The 19,458-nt window shown below is 34.8% G+C and overlaps 1 protein-coding gene across 11 annotated transcripts in view; it reads right to left on the bottom strand.

The window, feature by feature from the left end:
- Positions 1-19,458, bottom strand: part of LOC143255041 (uncharacterized) — a 198,441-nt gene that overhangs the window by 1,125 nt on the left and 177,858 nt on the right. For 7 of the 11 annotated variants that reach the window (XM_076510063.1, XM_076510070.1, XM_076510073.1 and 4 more), the window contains one exon: positions 11,528-15,990. The exons of 1 other annotated variant lie outside the window; for it this stretch is intronic. In XM_076510063.1, coding sequence (XP_076366178.1) covers positions 15,280-15,990 — 711 coding nt within the window. In that variant the 3' untranslated portion in view covers positions 11,528-15,279. Of the gene's footprint in view, positions 1-11,527; positions 15,991-17,816; positions 17,932-19,458 lie in introns of those variants that run through there. 3 more of the 11 variants (XM_076510067.1, XM_076510064.1, XM_076510068.1) reach the window with 1 other exon arrangement.

Genomic DNA, 19,458 nt, shown 5'->3' on the forward strand with positions numbered 1-19,458 from the left:
CCCACGGCTAAAAGGGTGAGCTTGTTTGGTGTGACGGAGATTCGAACCTGCGACCCTCAGATTACCAGTTGAACATCTTATTCGCCTTGCCATGCCGGGCCTTATATTTGATATACAGAAATGCTTGTTGTCCATTATTTACTAAAACTATTTTTGTTTTGAAATCTTAACGTAATAAGATTGATTTGTAAAGTGTGATAACATTTTGCCTTCTCTCCATTTTTATCTGGTTTGATACATAAGTCCATAGATGATAAGCCTATGGTCTTAAAGTGCTAAAGTTTGGGATTCGATTTCCCGCAGTGGATAACAGCATATAGTCTTATGTGGTTGTACTCTTAAATAAACATAAACACACGCAGCGGACGTGAAATATATGAAATAATATGTAACATATGACATGTTTTTTGTTGGTTTTTTTGTGATTAATCATAGATTCCTGTGATAGACACAGCGCAGATATTCTATTACGTAGTTTTGCGGTCATCAACAAACAAAACTAAGACCTAAAACTCAAGGTGATTTAACTCGAGTGAAAGTTTTTTCTAAAACAAATATAGATTTTCCAAATTTTGTGGAATCGAAACTAAAACCTGTAATTAAAACAAACTCTGACTACAAAATATTTACGTCACTTGTCATCCCGAACGTTCAATATCTTCTACGTTTTATGACACGTGCTTAGGGTTCAGGCAGAATATATTAAATTGCCAGTTGTGTCCATGAAATCGGTCTACTAACTGTAGAAACTCAGCATTGCTTTTCAGAATGTTTCTCGAATAATTAATTTTTCAAATATTTCACTTATTTACCAGCTAGAAACGACATTTTTACTAGTTTATGGCCGTTTTGAAAATATCTTGTATTTTTCACATTACAAACTTGAAGATTACGTTTGTTTGTGCTTGCTGTCCTCGCAGTGGTTCGTAATCGTACAGTTGATCCACCTGTGAGAAGAGAACTTCAAGAAGCGAGTAATGATGTAAAAATCTGCAACTTAACGGATACATCTTATAATACCGTTGGACAATACAAACATATTTCGATGTCTATTATATAAAACGCTCCTATTGTCCAATTCTGCAAGATAAACGTTTCCTATATTTAGAATATAAAGCTTAGCTGTCTCTGTCACTGCTACCAGTTTCATTCGTTGTTATTACATGTATGATTAGAAATATAAATCACAATATAGTGAACGAATTTGATACTTTGCGTTTACGAGATACTGTCAGTGATAAGGATTGGTTTGGTTTGAATTTCGCGCATAGCTACACGAGGGCTATCTGCGCTAGCCGTCCCTAATTTAGCAGTATAAGACTAGAGGGAAGGCAACAACTCATCAACACCCACCGCCAACTCTTAGGCTACTCTTTTACAAACGAATAGTTGGATTGACCGTCGCATTATAACGCCCCCACGGGGGAAAGGAGGAGCATGTTTTTGTGTGAAAGAAATTCGAACCCGCGACCCTCAGAGTACGAGTCGAATGCCTTAACCACCTGACCATGCCGGGCTCGGTCCAGAATGAAGACTTGAATATTTGATTTACGTGTAAAGTAAATCAAAATTTTCTCTTGATTTTCATACTAGCTCAGCAGGTGGTTAGGGCGCTGTACTCGTAATCTAATGGTATTGTATTGGCCAGGTGGTTAGGGCGCTGTACTCGTAATCTGATGGTATTGTATTAGCCAGGTAGTTAGGGCGCTGTACTCGTAATCTGATGGTATTGTATTGGCCAGGTGGTTAGGGCACTGTACTCGTAATCTGATGGTATTGTATTGGCCAGATGGTTAGGGCGCTGTACTCGTAATCTGATGGTATTGTATTCGATTGTCAAAAGAGTAGCCCAAGGATTGGCGGTTAGTGGAGATGACAAGCTGCCTTCCCTTCCTTCTAGTCTTACACTGCTAAATTAGGAACGGCTATCGTAGATAGCCCTCGTATAGCTTTGCTAGAAATTCAAAACAAAGAAAACACAGAAAGAATTTGATTTGACGTTAATGCGTGAATCCCTTTCCTCTCATATTGTAAAGGTATAAAGTCAACCAACGTTACAAACATGAAAACTAGTGAGTGAAGATTTAGTGACTATTAAATGGACGACGTTGCTTCTTTTCCTTCACGAAGTTTCGTTCTAATCCATTAGAAGAGTGAGTGTCACTTAATCAATCCTTTCAAGGATAAGCGATAAGGATTTTAAGGATAAGGATAAACTTACTCAATTGTCTCTAACGTTTATAAGGATTTTAAGGATAAGGATTAACTTAATCAATTGTCCCTAACGTTTATAAGGATTTCAAGGATAACGATTAACTTAATCAACTGTCCCTAACATTTATAATTATTACCTCTACATACGTCAAATCGTACACGTGCTGGCATTAATTTGAATATGGATTATATTTTTAGTCCATGGTGATCTGAACCAGAACTTTGCTTGCTCACGTGATACTTTTGTTAAGGCTGAAACCCATATCGCATGACCTTTGTATTAACAAAAATTAGGTCTTCCAAAGTATCTGTGATCCTAACTGACATTTATTTTAGCCGGTTATCTATTTTATCTCTTTCGTTTTTGTGCATAGTAAGAATTGAATGACGAATAATGTTAGATACATATGTTGGAAATATGTACCAAATACTCTGGTTTTCTAGCAGGATTGTTCAGGTACTACATATAAACTTCTTACAAGCATTATCAATTGATATTTTCTGGGACGTTTCTTTCTGAGGTGGAAGTGACAGCCAGAGGTCACGTTCCCTCAGTTTGTCATGCTATAGGCTGCATTACTGACAGATATAATATAAAGTTAAATCTGTAAATCTCCAGCCATCTCTGACAAATATAAAATTAAATCTGTAAATCTCCAGCCATCTCTGACAAATATAAAGTTAAATTTGTAAATCTCCAGCCATCTCTGACAAATATAAAGTTAAATCTGTAAATCTCCAGCCATCTCTGACAAATATAAAATTAAATCTGTGAATCTCCAGCCATCTCTGACAAATATAAAGTTAAATCTATAAATCTCCAGCCATCTCTGACAAATGTAAAATTAAATCTGTAAACCTCCAGCCATTTCTAACAAATATAAAGTTAAATATGTAAACCTTCAACCATCTCTCACAAATATAATGTGAAGTTAAATCCGTAAGCGTTTGTCCTCGAAACGTCCTTGCGATTGTGTTATTTTGAAATAATTATGTGAAGGATCATGAATATTTTTATTTTTAGGTTAATGACATTGAGAGACCGCGTTCTATCGATTTGTCAAGCAGTTGGTGTAAATTACCCTAAGTTGGCGGTGGGTGGTGATAACTAGCTGCCTTCCCTCTAGTTTCACACTCCTAAATTATGGACGGCTAACACAGATAGCCCTCGTGTAGGTTTGCGCTAAATTCTAAACAAACAATATTATTAGACTGTTTATTTTAGTGCATAACTGACACAAAGACTCAACTCAATAGAAACCATGTACACAACCTAATACGCACGTGCATCACGTAAAATTTCACCCTAGAGTGCAGCTGCTGTGTTGCACGAGCACCTAATTGTACAAAGACCTTGATGCAGTGCGAGAAAATACCCTTTTTGTTATTTTAAGGCTATATACGAATTAGTGTTACTTCATAAATCGTAATACTTTCTTGTACTTTTGACAGTTTCCTAAAGGACTTTAGAACTATAATGTGGCCTTTATTCAGTTAAAAAAGCATTCATGTCTCTACTTTCCACTAACTATTATTCTCCAGAAATCATGTAAGTAAAACATCTTAGTTTTACATTGTTATTTAGTTAATGTTATTTTGCTCTTTGAATGTAATTTACTCAGTTGCTGCTTAGGTGGGTAAACTACGATTTCGATTGACATGTTTTGTCGATGCAACTAATAACAAAATGAAGAAGTGAACAAAGTAATTGTAACCCTCGAACTAATTCGTTTGTGTATTAAAACCCTGACTGGTTAAGCGGTGTCTCAGGTGATTTGCCCTTCTGCAAATAATAATAACGAAATGAAGGCTTATGATAATCATCTTACCAAAGAGAAAAGTAAAGCCAAGGATTTATCAGACTTTACAAGAGACTTTACTCCAGCATCAGAGTATGTATAAACAGTTAAACGACTGCCCCAAGTAAAATCTCTGGCTGCTAACTGCTAATAATTTGATTGAATAGACTCTTGTTAAATAAAACAGATGTCAGACTGTGTTTCATTCGTTCCTCTATTATGATAAATCTCAATAAGCTCCAGATTTAGCATCCAATAAAAGTTTTGAAGAGTAGAAGATCGAACTGATGAGGTTTTATGAGATGCCTTTTTATGTGTTGACAATTGGGAAAACATGGACAAAATTATATGAAAGTACTTTATTCTGCTTTTCTTGTTGTAACAGGAGGTGGAATAACAGTGTGGGTAACACCAGCAGAGTGGAGTTTTTGTTACGTTTGGAGGGGTAAATTAAATCCAGCGAATGCGCGACGTTGTTGTTGATCATATATATCTCAAAATACTCGATTTCCACCCGAAGTAGATGATACAATAATTCATCGCTCTTGTACTGACGGGATCTACTTCAAAAAAACACAATAGTGATTTGAGGCAACTGCCTTGTTCAACACAATAACTACATCTCAGTTCTAACTAAGCATCTCTGGCATGCACGAATTGCAGATGTAATTCTCGACGAATGGGCTGTAATGTCTGGTGGAGTAAATTCACGTGAAATTCAGATTACTGACACGTGAGTGCATTTTCAATAAACGAATAAGAACTAGTAACATAAAAAGATTGATAATGCAGGCCAGAGAGTTTCAAAGTATTTTTGTTTTGGTTTGAAGATGTAGAATGTTGCAGTTGTTTTATTTTCAATAATAAAAGAACCATAATGTGAAGTTTTCTGGAAAAAAAACCGGAATATCCGACGTCTTTAGTTACTTTTTAATTATCCTATTTTTTTAAAGCAGAGATTTGTCCTTAAATATACAAGATTTTGCGAATCCGGGGGCGTGCATGTCGAAAACAAATAAATATTAATCATCTTTGTATATCACGTTAAAAAATTCTACATTCAACAACGTTTATGAAAGAAATTGATCTTGTACTCACGAATCTTCCCACATGATTCCGGTAATTAATAACTGTTTTTATCAGTATTTTGCCGGACATGTTTGTAAAACGTGAAATGATATGTTACGTCAGATTTTTTAAATTAAAGTTAGAGTAACTAAATAACAAAATACGTTACTTAAAAAAACACGAGAAGAAAGAGAAGAAAAACGAACTTCCGTTTTATTTATCTTTGGTTACCTGCCCGAGGGCGTATTGAACTGAATAATTCATGGACGAGGACCAAACAGACTACAATAACAGATCCACGTATTATCTTCGAGTGGGCAACTTTTCATACGCGCTGAATCTATCTGAGATGATTATCGATTGGTTGAAATCAATTTTGTCTGGCTCAGTAGCTACAAGAAATATTGGTTCAGTGGTTAAACAAAGGTGTAGTCAAACCATGGAAAGAATTCTGCTCTGTTACTAGACATAGAAGAAAGGTACCCATTACATTATTGATAAATTAACGAATACTTAAAAGAATTGGCCATTGGAAGTAACTAAACACGGTGAATATAAGATACTGCCTTTTTACTTATGGAAGAACTTAACATTTTATTTGATTTAAACAGGGATAATATACTATATATTCTTTTGTTTTTCTATAAATAATAAACGGAACTAGACGTTTTAGCCACTTTCTATGGAAAGAACCCGTAACAGTGGCAGGCACACTTATATAGCTAGAAACCGGGTTTCGATACACGTGTTGGGCAGAGCACAAATAGCCCATTATGTAGCTTTCGGCTTAACAACAAAATAACCTCAATAAGAATAACTTTAATTTTTGGTTACAGTAAGACAAACAAGCAAGTGGCCCAGCATGGCCAGACAGTTGAGGTTCTCCACTCGTAATCTGAGATTCGCGGGTTCGAATTTTCCCATTCTACCGAACATGTTCGCCATTTCAGTCGTGGGGCTTTATAATGTGACGGTCAATCCCACTATGCGTGGGTTAAAGAGTAGCTCAAAAGTTGGCGGTGGGTGGCGATGACTAGCTAGCTGCCTTATCAGTAGTATTACACTGATAAATTAGGGATGGGTAGCGCAGATAACCTTCGTGTAGCTTTGCCCGAAATTCGAATCCAACGTGTTTTTTGTGGGGGTTTTTTTCAAACACTTGTAAGGACAAGTATTATATACGTTAACCATAAAAATATTTATTTTATGGGAAAGATAAAGTATTCTTTAAACGCAATAAATATTATTCACGTAGTTGTTTAATGGTTCCATTAATCCTACCGTTAAGCCTAATTTCTTATTTAGTTTGTTAGTCGCTCGCTGTCCACGAGGTTTTTTATTTGCTCAATTTCAGAGAATTACAAAATTAAAACCTTACAAAAACGCTCTTTATATCAGACACAAGAGTTGCAGGTGGCTGGCAATAAATAATAAAAATTTGAGATGTGATGTAAAACGAAATTCCCGTCTCTGCCAGTGCGTTTTTCGAGCAAGAACAGTGTACATCAATACCACAGCTTTTTTGTTTTTTGTTTGTAAACGACTGATATAAATATTGTTTCAACTAAAACTTTGTGCTTTCCATGTATTTATCTTTGGTTTTGAGTGAAGGCATTGTCAGCAGTGGTGTACTTAAACTAGTTTCTAAAGTGACAAACAAAAGAAGGTTTCTAAAGTGACAATCAAAAGAATTGTTTCTAAAGTGACAAACAAAAAAATAGTTTCTAAAGTGACAATCAAAAGAATAGTTTCTAAAGTGACGATGAGAAGAAACTGAATTCTTAGATGACAATGGAAAAATATAGTTTTTAAACTCACATTGGAAATAATATGAGTTGTGATTCAAAAGTATAAGCAAACCCATACATGTTTAGCCACTCACAATAAAATAATTCCATTGCATCAACTACACATAATGAAAATAAACTTGCTAGTTAGATGCACGCAATATATTTGTTTGTTTATTTTCATGTTCATCAAATGATTGCATAATGGGCTATCTATGCTGTGCCCACCACGGTTATCGAAGCTCGAGTTTCAGCTTTATGATTCTTAAGACTCACCGCTAAGTTACTGTGGGCACGCGCATTAGGAATAACTCCATACTACTTTAGATAAACGAAGTGGAAAGAACCCTGGTTCTAAGGTATATACCACCTAATGACACAGCAGTATGATTGTGGACTTACAATGTTAGAAACCAGGTTTCGATACCCGTGGTGGGAAAAGCACAAATAAACTACAAACAATACACGCTATATAATACAAAGTCCTACACCATTGTGCAAATTAATTGAAACAAATGGTCACTTTACAATATTTTCAGTTTGGCGGCCGGTGTAGGCTCACTGGACCTGCTGATTTCCTTTAATAGTCATTTTTTCACATAAAACGAGATTTGGAGGTCAAAGAAATAAGAGTTAGCTCTTAAACGGTTCGTCGTTGGCTTCTTGATGTCGGTCGAAGGGCAAGAAGAAAGTTAAAAAACAACTTCTTACCAACTCAATGAAGAAAAACGGTATCAATGGGGTCTGAAATACAAGAACTGGACGCAAGAACAATGGAGGAAGATGTTATTCAGTGACGAGACTCATTTTTTCGTACAGAGTCAAAGAAGTCTGCATGTTCGTAGATCTCCAGTTGAGAAACTTCGAAGAATCTCACATCAATCAGTTCGTAAAACATCCCTTGAAGAAGATGTTGTGTGGCTTTTTCAGCTACTATGGCGTCGGAGGCTTACATATCGTAGAGGGTATGATGCGAGGACCACAGTACATCGAAGTTTTGTAGAGTAGAGTCGTTCCAGAATTGAATAAGAGATTTCCAGATGGATCTGGCATTTTTCAGCAAGATCTGGCTCCGTGCCACACATCGAAACTTGTGAAGAATTTTATGACTACAACGCGAATAAAGGTGCTGGACTGGCCTGGAAACTCTCCGGACTTAAATCCTATTGAAAATCTTTGGGCGATTTGTAAAGAAAGACTTCGGAGAAAAGACTGTACTACGAAAGATTAGCTAATTAAGGCCATGATTGAGGTATGATACCACGATCCAAAAATTAGTAAAGATTGCACTCGATGCCAAAGCGGATTAATTATCTTCTGAAAAATAAAGGCGGTCATATCATGTATTAATTTGTGAGTAATTTGTGGATTCTCAGAAATAAAATGCAAAAAAAAATGAAAAAAATCGTAATTTTCCGTCTTGTTTCAATTAATTTGCATAAGACAAATGTTTCAGCTCATTAGTTATACAATAAAAAGGTCTCACCTTTTTACTTACATACGTTACAAATAGCATCACACAGCAGAAAGTCTGTGGTTTATTATCTATAGAACAAAATAAAATCTCAACTTATTAGCTAAACAATAGAAAAACCTCGGTTTATCACTAAAACAATAGATGGATATCTATTGTTATCTAAATAACGGATAGAATCCAGCAACGATAGCAGTCAATTAGACATTCCAACACACTTGTAGTTAGAAGACACTAAAGGGATAGATACATATCCAAGCAGCGAAACTAGTAAGCCAGTAGATTAATAAAAAATAAATACACGGAGTTTCAGTGTTAAAGAGATAAAATATGGAGCAATGGAGAAGCAGTTAGGCCTAAGCCTGTAATCGCATGTTATGTTAAAAATTACAAGGAGTTCCAGTATGTGTTTGTCTTTCTGGCTGATTCCCGACTGAGATTGCTTCTAATTACCTTTTCTTATGAAGTTTTCGATAAGCTGGAGTAAGTAAGGTCGAACCAATTTCGTTATAACCGGTGTCTCGTAAATTCTCTCAGCTCTCACGAGAATAGGGGTAGATGTGAGCTAGTATACGAGATGACTGTTTATTCGTAAGAGGAGAACGCGAGTGAAATACACATGTTAACTAGGAAGAGCCGTCGAGTTTCAAAGCTAAGCCTAATCACGTTACCTATACTCCCTTGAGTATCACTAACTCTTCTAGAACATCTGTTCATTAGAACTTATGTTATCGGGTTATTTCTTGGCGCAGTGGTGTGTGATAAACACTCAGTACTGCCACTGTTTTAAACTCTTTACTCATGAGGCCTGCTAATATGTCTTCTGCGTTACTTTAACATTAAAGATGAAGGGCCACAATGTTTAGTAGTTATGAATATAAATGTTTCCAGTGTTATAAAGGAAATGCATATGTGAAAAATAAGAAAAATACTGATACTGCAAGAAATAGCAACGTAACCCTAACAAAAATTTTATAAATTTGTGATAAATGAAAGATTTATTTATTTTTTACAATTGCGCTTCTTTTGTACGCAATTGTAAAAATTCAAAAACAAACAAAAACATGTAACTACTTCGCAAGAAGTGGAAGTATCATTACCAAACCTGCTATCAGGTTTAATAGGCCCATACGAGAATACACAGAAATTTCCAGTTTTGTAGTAGTAGTTGTTTTGAATTAAGCACAAAGCTACACGATGGGCTATCTGTGTTCTGCCCACCACGGGTATCGAAACCCGGATTTTAGCGTTGTACGTTCGCAGACATACCGCTGAGCCACTGGGGAGCTCCAGTTTTGTATTTTGTGGTTTTTGTAGGCGTTGTTTTTCTTCCACTTTATTTACATAACTTCAACCCCTGTCGGCAGGTATTCGCCAAATTTGGCAGGAATGTTTTTGTGTGTTTTTGAATTTCGCGCAAAGCTACTCTAGGGCTATCTGCGCTAGCCGTCCCTAATTTAGCAGTGTAAGACTAGAGGCAGTTAGTCATCACCATCCACCGCTAACTCTTGGGCTACTCTTTTACCAACGAATAGTGGGATAGACCGTCACATTATAACGCCCCCATGGCTAATAGGGCGACCGGGATTCGAACCCGCGACCCTCGGATTACGAGTCGAACGCCTTAACACACTTGGCCATGCCGGGCCCAAGTAGTTACATGAACAGACAAAAGAGAGCAGTGTTATATATTTACATAAAATTCTGTTTCAAAGAAATGTTTTTGTACAAAATGTTTCTGGTAATTTTATGAATACCTTCTAGATATTATTTACCAACAAGTTTTGCAGATAAACTGATTTGTTTTTAAGTCGATCGAAGAAACATTTGAAAAATTGCTGTTGTTTGTTATTAAGCACAAACCTTCATGCACGTTTGTGCTTTGAACAATTGTCTAGTTATTCTGATATCTCAAGATATATATGCATATTCAAAGGCAGTTCAACAAAATATTATCAAGATGAGGGTAAGATAAAAATAAATTATTCTTTAGTTATGTGGAGGTCCGTGAACAATAAGTATTCAAAACAAAAAAAAAAACGAAAAATTTTAAAATTTGCACTAAAAGAAGAAATAATTAACACATGAATAATATTAATTAGTATTTGTGAATATAACTGGAGATGTAAATTACCTGTAATCTTAGACGTATTTCACGAAATGGGGCATATCCGTCACTTTTTCATGCATACCTCAGCTGTAGGATCCACACACACACTCCTGGAGCAGAAGTTTCACCACTGTTATCTGTGATCTACTCCTTGTTGTCAAAGAACTTGCACTGGCTCAGCAGCAAATTTAGGTTTCGATACCTTTGTGTGTGTACAGCACTGAAAGCTCATTTTGCAGCTTTACGCTTAACGTCAAACAAACAAATCCTGGTCCAGGAACGCTGATTAAGGGTGGTATTTCCCTCACTTGTTACAACTCAGTGACAAGTGGTGACCCAAATGAAATATTCAGCTTCTTGTTTGTATTTTACTATTTTAAATCTCTAGCTGGCTAAATAATTCACAATAATAAATTAACTGAAGCAAGGACACAAGTTGCTTTAATGACATATCTGTCGCATGCTATCCCGTACAAAGACATAACGTAAAGTTGCTGACCGCGGCACGTGCTTGTTTCTGTAAGATCTGACTGTTGAAAATGGTGTTGACAAATTGTCATTTTTTGTACACTAGATGGATTATGAACACACACAAGGAGGAGAAGTAAGCTTTGAACGTGATAATTTTATTATTATTAAAAATAATCACTTTTGAACGTGAATTATACCAGTGTATATTTTCTCTAGTCCTGTATTCATAGCACTGGTGATCATTTTTCAACCAAAATTCGTTTCATGTTGACACTGGCTAAATTACCTTCCTGTTTCCTGCACAGATGTCTAAATTACCTGAAACAGGTTTTTGAAAATACGATGAAGTTTCTTAAAAACATTTATTTAAATGAAAACAAATTTTCGTAATTTTTGTGTAAACCTTTGATTTTGCAAAACAATAGGCATCCGCCTTTTCCAGATATGTTTCGTGATTGGTGTAGATATAGTTCATTTTTTACGTGAACCTTCACGAAATTTGGGAATATAAATATTACATATTTTGAACACAAACTGTGAAAATGTGTTAAGAGAACAAGAAAAGCCAGGCGTTAATACTGCACATATATACAGATATATGTGATTTTATTGACAACACTCGTTAATTGAACATACAATGATACCCAAGTTAACAAATGCTCGTCATAAAGTAGAAATAGCAAAATAATAAGTGGACTAAACGTTATATGTGGCACAGATTTATCCCAATTCTCCCAAACAATAAAAATATATCTGTATTTGAATATATTTATACACATTTATATTTCATATGTATATATATATATATATATATATGTATAGTTTTATCTTGTCAGATTTGGCAAAATTTCGTAAAAATAATTCAATCTTAATAAATATTGTAACCTTCGTCAAAAGGATAAGCAGCAAGTCGATATTCCGTAGCAGTAAGATAGTGAAGTTTCCAGCACTTATTAAAGAAACAAAAATGTTCGCTTTGTGCCTGGAATAATAGTCGATTTTACGTGGAATGTAGGGTTTATTTGGTATCTATAAGAATGGATACCAAATGGGAACGGAAGTGTTCCCTTTGCTTGTAGAAGAATGTTTTTTACTAAAAACAGGCAGGGCCGTTTGGGTTATCAAAGTGACGAATATAATTTGCATTGCATTTAGAAAAAAAAAAATCTCTCAGTGGCACATTGGCATGTCTGAAGACTTACATCGCTAAAAACTGGGTTTATACAACAGTACGTTGTCAATACTTCTTCCCCGTAATAAACATTATTCAAGATTTTTTTCTTTTATATTGAAAATAAAGACGAATCGCTTTCGTAGTCCAATTGATAGAAGATGTATTACTTTTTAACTGAAGTAAAAATAAGTAAAACTTTGAGGTACTCAGCATCATTCATAAGAACGTAAAAATTTAGTAATTAATTTGAGTGTGTTTTTCCTATAACAAAGCCACATTGAGCTATCTGTTGTGTCCATCGAGGGGAATCGAACGCCTGATTTGAGTATTGTAAATCCTTAGGTTTTCCGCTGACCCAGTGTGAACTGATTAATTTGTATTAAGTCGTTCAAATATACTACCTTTATACCACTAACGTTGTCAGCCGTATTGTCGCTGGATCTTAAAGTAACCTTTATTCTATATTATTATATTTTGAAGTGAGAAGTGAAAGCTACTAGGAATTCGGTATAAAACATAGACGTGTTTTTTATTCATGTGCAATTGTTTGCGCGAGGAAAAGGAATGGTTGGGAATGATAACAACTCACGTGCAGACCCCACATTGTTTTTTGTTGGTTGTTTTTTTTGCCATTTTGGATGCCAACGTTTTCTTTCCAAGTTTTATAAGTACCGTCTGTGGAACACACAGAGATAAAACCTTTTTCTTACTGAGGGTAATGTAACAACAAGAGTAAACTATATACACTGACAACAACATTAATTGAACACTATGATGTGAAATAGAAGTCTGTCTCACACCATATTTGCAATATTGTTAATCGTTGTTTCATTTTAACAGAGGTTAAGTCAATTAGCGAAATTCCTACAACCGTTTAGTGTATACATTTATAATATTAAAAAGCAATAATATGAACGTTATTACTTTTTAAGATACAATAGATCTACATCTTAAATGCAACCAGTACGGAAAAAATTAAAACCACAGTTCAAAATAGGGGGAGTTTACGTTGATCTGAAAAAAATCAACAGTGAATGGAAAATCCAGTGAGGAAACTGTGTGTGATATTCATTGGTTAGTTTGTTGTTAAGCGCAAATCTATGCAATGGGATATCTTTGGTCTGTCCACTACGGATTTGGAAAACAACGTTTTTAAGAGTTATAAGAAAGCAACCTTTCCGTTGGGTCATTGGGTTAAGGTTTAATATTATCAATGATAAGTAATACTAGGACTGATACTTGAAATATCTTAGCTTCATGTCGAACTGAGAGGTCAAAGTTTGTGGTGTTTTTTAAAAGATTTATCCTTTTGATCAAACTATAGAATTATAAAATGAATAATTATATAACACTTGTTTGTTTGTTTTTCGTGGTCTCTAAATTATTATCTTGTGTTATAATAAACTACTCTTCTCCCAAGTTATGTGTGAAGAAACAAACAGAAGCGTGTTTTAAAGCTCATTCACAAACTAAAGTAGAAACAAATAACGGTCGAAAAACAAAATAAAAAAAAAGTTGAAACAGACACCATACGATCAAGTGTCCGCTTTCACGTATTCATATAAAGCTTTGATATGTTTAAATAAGTAACACAATTTCAGGTTTCACATATCGAAACTTAAGCGTACATTCTATTGGATTTGGTGAATTTTTATTTTGTTATTTTAGATTAGAAACAACATTTATTAATTTTCCACTTTGTTCCCTGTGTTAGGGTTAGCTCGTTATCAGGAGAATTAAAAACGAACAACAACAGATGATGCTTACATAAGTTCGAGTGCATTTTTATCTTTTTTTTGTTTGCCTATGGTTCAACACTAAACTAAACAATGAGCTATCTATGCTTTGCCCAGGACGGCTATGAAAGCCTGAATTTCAGCGTCGTAAGCCGGTAGACTTACCACTGAACCACCGGGGAGATCATTACTCTGTTTTAAGATCCAGAATGCACAACACTATAGCAACAACAGGTCTTTCAACAACTATTAAAATATGACCTTAAGGTTAAAAAGTTGTAGAATAATTCACGTTCAGACCGCCAGCACTTAGAAGTAGTAATAGTCACTCTTGTTTACAGACTTTTAACAGTAAATATCACGTGACGTTAGCTGTGCAATGAGATGCTTAGTTACAGCTTAAGTCACAAACTCGATTCACACATACACACACACAAACTGGAAATAAAACGATAATTAATTCACAAATATCATTGTTTGTTTATTTATTTTTAATCTCCAATCACACCCTCTCTGTCGGCCATCACTTTCAGTCTGTAGTCGTGTTTCTAACGACAACGTTCGTAGTGTAGCTGTAAATAAGAGGCATTTATATCATCTGTAGGGACTAGAGTGTGTGTATTTTTCTAACTGAAAACTCTCGATCGAACAGAGTTTATTAACCAGTAGCAATAACGCTTGTCAAACTAATAATTAAATTAAAACAAGAAGGTCGTTGTTAACTATTAATAATTCCTTCAAACAAAAACGAATAAAAAATAGAAACTCATAGAACTTAAAGAACGCCTGGATTTACACAAATTTAAACTTTATAAACCATTCATAATATAAAAAACATATTTTACTAAGACTACTAAATTGTCATATTTATGTATTTATTAAATATATATATATATATCTTTAAATGTATTTAACATTATCACGATTATCTGCTACTACAACTGCTCTCACCCCAAAATTCAAACATTTTTTACCTATATTTTTTCCTTTGCGTGATTATGAATATATTAATAATGGAAAATCCACAGTGAAAATTCTCGTGATGATAGTGGTGCGTAAATATTGGCATTCAGTCCATCATACAGAACTTTTAACTTTCTCTTAGCTTACAATATATATATATATATGTTTCCGATCTTAACTCTACAAAGAAGAAATATGCTTTTAATTTCTTACAAAATATCCATACATTTTAGATTTTCTAGCCAATTTGCGAGTTTTTTACACCATTTAATTTTTCTTTATAATTCTCGTTAAGCATCGAACCTAATTAAATGACTTAATTAATTTCTAGAACCGATGTTTAAAAAACAACAACACAACAACAAACCAAATATGATCCTCAATCATGGTATCGATGTTAAGTTATGATCCTTATGGAATATGGCTACAAACGTTCCTTGTTTATAGATTTGAAATTAACGTGCCGTGCTAAAAGTGTGACAGCTAAAGACTGTTCGAATCTCGAGATGGAACTTCAAATTGAGTAATGTCTACTCCTTCCAGTTTCCCCTGGTGGTTAGGGTTTATTTCTTTAAAATTTAATGCACTTTCAGAGAGTCGAAGTGCCCTCTCGCGGCTATCTCCATCTCTGCTGTTGTTGTTGTTGTCAAGGTTTTCTGGTAACAGCTTGTAGGGTTTACTTTCTCCTTTCATCTCGCAAACCACATTTGTGAGTGCCATTATGTAGTTTTTTGCTAGCGTCAATGTCTCAATCTTAGATAGTTTTCTTTCCATTGCAACGTGGGGTATCACTTCTCGCAGGGACTGGAAGGCATCGTTTAAGCTGTGCATACGCATGCGCTCTCTTTCGTTACTTTCTAACCGACGAAGATTTCTCTCTCTCGCATTCAGGGGTTGTCGCCGTCTACGTCCGTTCGTTGACGATCTTCGTTGTTGCTTGGGTTTCGCTGGGATTGTAACCTCGTCGCTTACAGAGCTCGAGTCGGTAGATTCACTGTTGGGGGAAGGATCCTCTGCCGAACCGGATGGTCTCTTCGTGGCACCGCGGGACCTTTCTTCGTTTTCTAGGTCATCTAAGGAATGGTAGTTGTCTAAGACGGTGGTGTCATCTGGCCAGAAGCACTTATCTTGTCTCAGTGAGTTTATATCGTCTATCTTCGACGCCATCTCCTTGTTTTGGGATTTCACCATTCCCTGTAACAGTAACACCAAATACAGATCTGTTAGTCTCGGAGATACGAATATACGAGTGTCACACACAGTACAAAATCTGAACAAACCAAACAAGGCAGCCATATTAATCAGCTCAAGTGTGTAGTAGTGTTTACAAATGGAATGAAGTAAAATAGCTAAATAACTGGTAATTTCAAGTTGAGTGTCACATTATGCAATACATGGGCAAACAGCGTATCCATTCCTAATTTAAAACTGCTGATCTACAAAATTGGCAACCAGTAGTCAGCACCCTCTACCTATGTGACTATTCTGAACCGAAAAAGGAAGTTTGTTTGTCAAAGCTATAGTACATTCACAGGTGAAAATGTACAGGGTGTTTAACGACATTTAGCAATTGGAACGTTGCACCTTCCGATCCATAGTCCAGAATATTAACTAGGTCACGCCCGCGTTGACAATAAACACATGGAATATATGTGTGTTTATATAGTAGAGGATAACAAACATTTCAGTATTCTGTTATAAAAAAATCCACGAAATTGTAGAACAAGCATTTACATAACTTCTCTCCAAATAGGAAAAACAAACAAAGACGACCAAGTTTTCTCCCATTCCTCGAGCTGTTTGTTCTCTTGATGAGAAGCGTAAGCTGCTCTGTATTTGTTTTTATAAGGTCGTTTATTTGTCTAGTCATTACTACTCGTAGCTCATTTTACATACAAAGTTAAATCAATATACATTATATCACAGCACTATGTTCACACTCCACCTTTGATTAAAGCAACACCCAGTCAGATGTTGACAGACGTGAAAAGTTGGCCGTGAGTATGATATGACAAGAGGAATTCGAATCTCTCTAGAATCGTCGAAGAAACAAAACGAATTAGTAGTTTGTTTAAGAAAATTTAAATCTTATTACAGTGTCGGATAAAGTGTCGTGTTTTCTGTAAACGTGAAAAGACGTCAGTAGAAAACAGATTTTGGAAGGACAAAAAAATAATCGCGCCTTTTATAGATATTATTTTAATTGAGTTCCGACAGATTTTAATTGGTTGAGTGCTTCCAATATGAACCAAAAGGAGTCCTGTTTAAACTCTAAAACATACACAGATTTATTAGCAAACACATGTAGAAAACGATAATTTTAAATATGGCTAAAATTGTGAAAAGCTCTTATTTGATGTATCAAAACATGTATCAATTAGTCACAGAAGTTTCGATAATCTGATTGGTTGTTCATCCAAATCAAAACCATTTTTTTATATAATAATTAATTTTTAATCTTAAGTATAACATAATTTGCACAAGTGTTGATTGTATACGCCTAGACACAATGTAAGGATAAGAAGGCTTGTGTGATAAGTACTTTTCATGCTCATTAAAATAAGAAATAAAATAATAATAAAAGATTGTAATAGTTGTTTTTGTTTTCAAAACACCGTGGTGTATAAAGGAAAACACAGTTTTAAAGGGGCACTGAAGTTCAATATACTTCAAATTGAAACTAACTTAAAAACACTAGCAATGATTACAAAACTGTTGTATATTTTTAATTTTCCTGCTTATCACATAACTTAATACATTGATAATCAGACAAAAACATTGGGTATATTTTACCCTGATAATTCAAAATTAGCATATTTTTTCAAATATTTTAAAATTACAGATATTTTCATTCTAATTAAGGTATAGATTAGGTTTGGTTTGAATTTCGCGCAAAAGATATCTGCGCTAGCTGTCCCTAATTTAGCAGTGTAAGACTAGAGGGAAAGCAGTTAATCATCACCACCCACCACCAACTCTTGGGCAACTCTTTTACCAACTAATAGTGGGATTGACCGTACCATTATAACATCCCCACGGCTGAAAGGGCGAGCATCTTTGGTGTGACGGGGATTCGAACCCACGATCCTCAGATTACGAGTTGATTGCCTTAACTACCTGGCTATGCTGGGCCGTCTAGATTAGAAAAACTGTATTTCACTATATAATCTATTCTGTCAAATTCAGTTAAGAAGAAAAATTTTCAACACATTAGCCTAGATATACGACTTAATTTATCCGGTACGTTATTATTAGAAAATAAATCTTCGATTACAGTTATAGATTCTTTAATGTTATGTGTGAAAACAACTAATGAAAAACTATTACTTTTTTCATTACCTAACCGGAAATAGAGGTGTCGTCAACATATACTTCCGGCGCTCAGCGAACGTGTATTTGATAAAATTACTGTTTGTCGCCTCTTCTGAAAGACTGGACATGTTATTATCAACAGAATACTCCAAAGACGAAGGAATAATTAACACGACGTGCCGGAATAGCATAAGATACTCCAATGAATTCAGGGCTAGATTAATGCTCATCTGAGTTATTGACCGTTGAGGGAAATGTCAGATATGCACAGCTAAGTATGTATCTAACTCGCGGTTAAAATATAAAAACATGCGATATAATGTTGTTGTTTTTTTTATTCACACGTTGTAACAGTTATTACACTACGTCACAAAGTTCAAGCAACTTATTCCACCAATAAAAAAGTTAACGTTTCAAAACTTCAGGGAAGTATTCTAATGAAACAAGATCCTGTCCACGAGGTCTTGTTCTCATTATTATTATGAAAGATATACATACATAAGTATTAATGGTGAGAGAACCTTTTTGCGTATCTTTCCTTAGGTTATTCTGTGCAGTTTTCAAAACGCAAGTTGAGGTGGTTAAGAAGGCAAAATAATACAATTAGAATCTTTATATGTTTTACAATTTCGAAGAAAGAAGAAATGTCTCAGAATTATGCCTTATTAGCTTATTGACTGTCAGAGCGCAAGATTAGCTTTAATTTATCCTGATTTGAGAAATCACGTTAGTTTTTCCAGATATATTTCATTAATATTTCTCCTTAAATGTGTTTATTATTCTTTGTATTAAATATAACAAGTTTCTTTTTTATTTAAAAGCGACATGATTTGGAATTATGGACAGACTGCCACCGGAAATTTTTAGTGAAAGATGGCAAAATATTGTAACTATATGTAAAAATTAACAGTATCTTTGAAACAAATAACCTGTTGTTAAAGCTTAACCTTAAATTTGTAAGCACATTTAACGTGTGTAATATACAATAGACAAATATATTATCATAATAAGTTTTCCTTCTGAATAAATTAGTCTCTTATGATAATAATTTTTTTTCTGGCTCAGACATGTCCCCTACTTAATTATAATTTGTATGTGGTATCACTAAACTTTTTCTGATGCGAAGAGAAAAAGACCCCTTATTTTTTCAAATCATTTTAAAATATTATTGACATAAGTACACACAATTCATATATTTTCTTCAAATACACTAGTAACGTTAAATTCAGATATTAGCATTCTAATGAAATAGAAGCTGAAAGTTTTCCTTGACTGCCTTATCCAGGTGGGAGAATGTACGTAAAGTATTTCAAAAACGAAGACTTAAGGGAAGACATTTCATAAAAGCCT

The sequence above is a fragment of the Tachypleus tridentatus genome, chromosome 7 (genome assembly GCF_004210375.1).
Source record: "Tachypleus tridentatus isolate NWPU-2018 chromosome 7, ASM421037v1, whole genome shotgun sequence".
Taxonomy (NCBI): domain Eukaryota; kingdom Metazoa; phylum Arthropoda; class Merostomata; order Xiphosura; family Limulidae; genus Tachypleus; species Tachypleus tridentatus.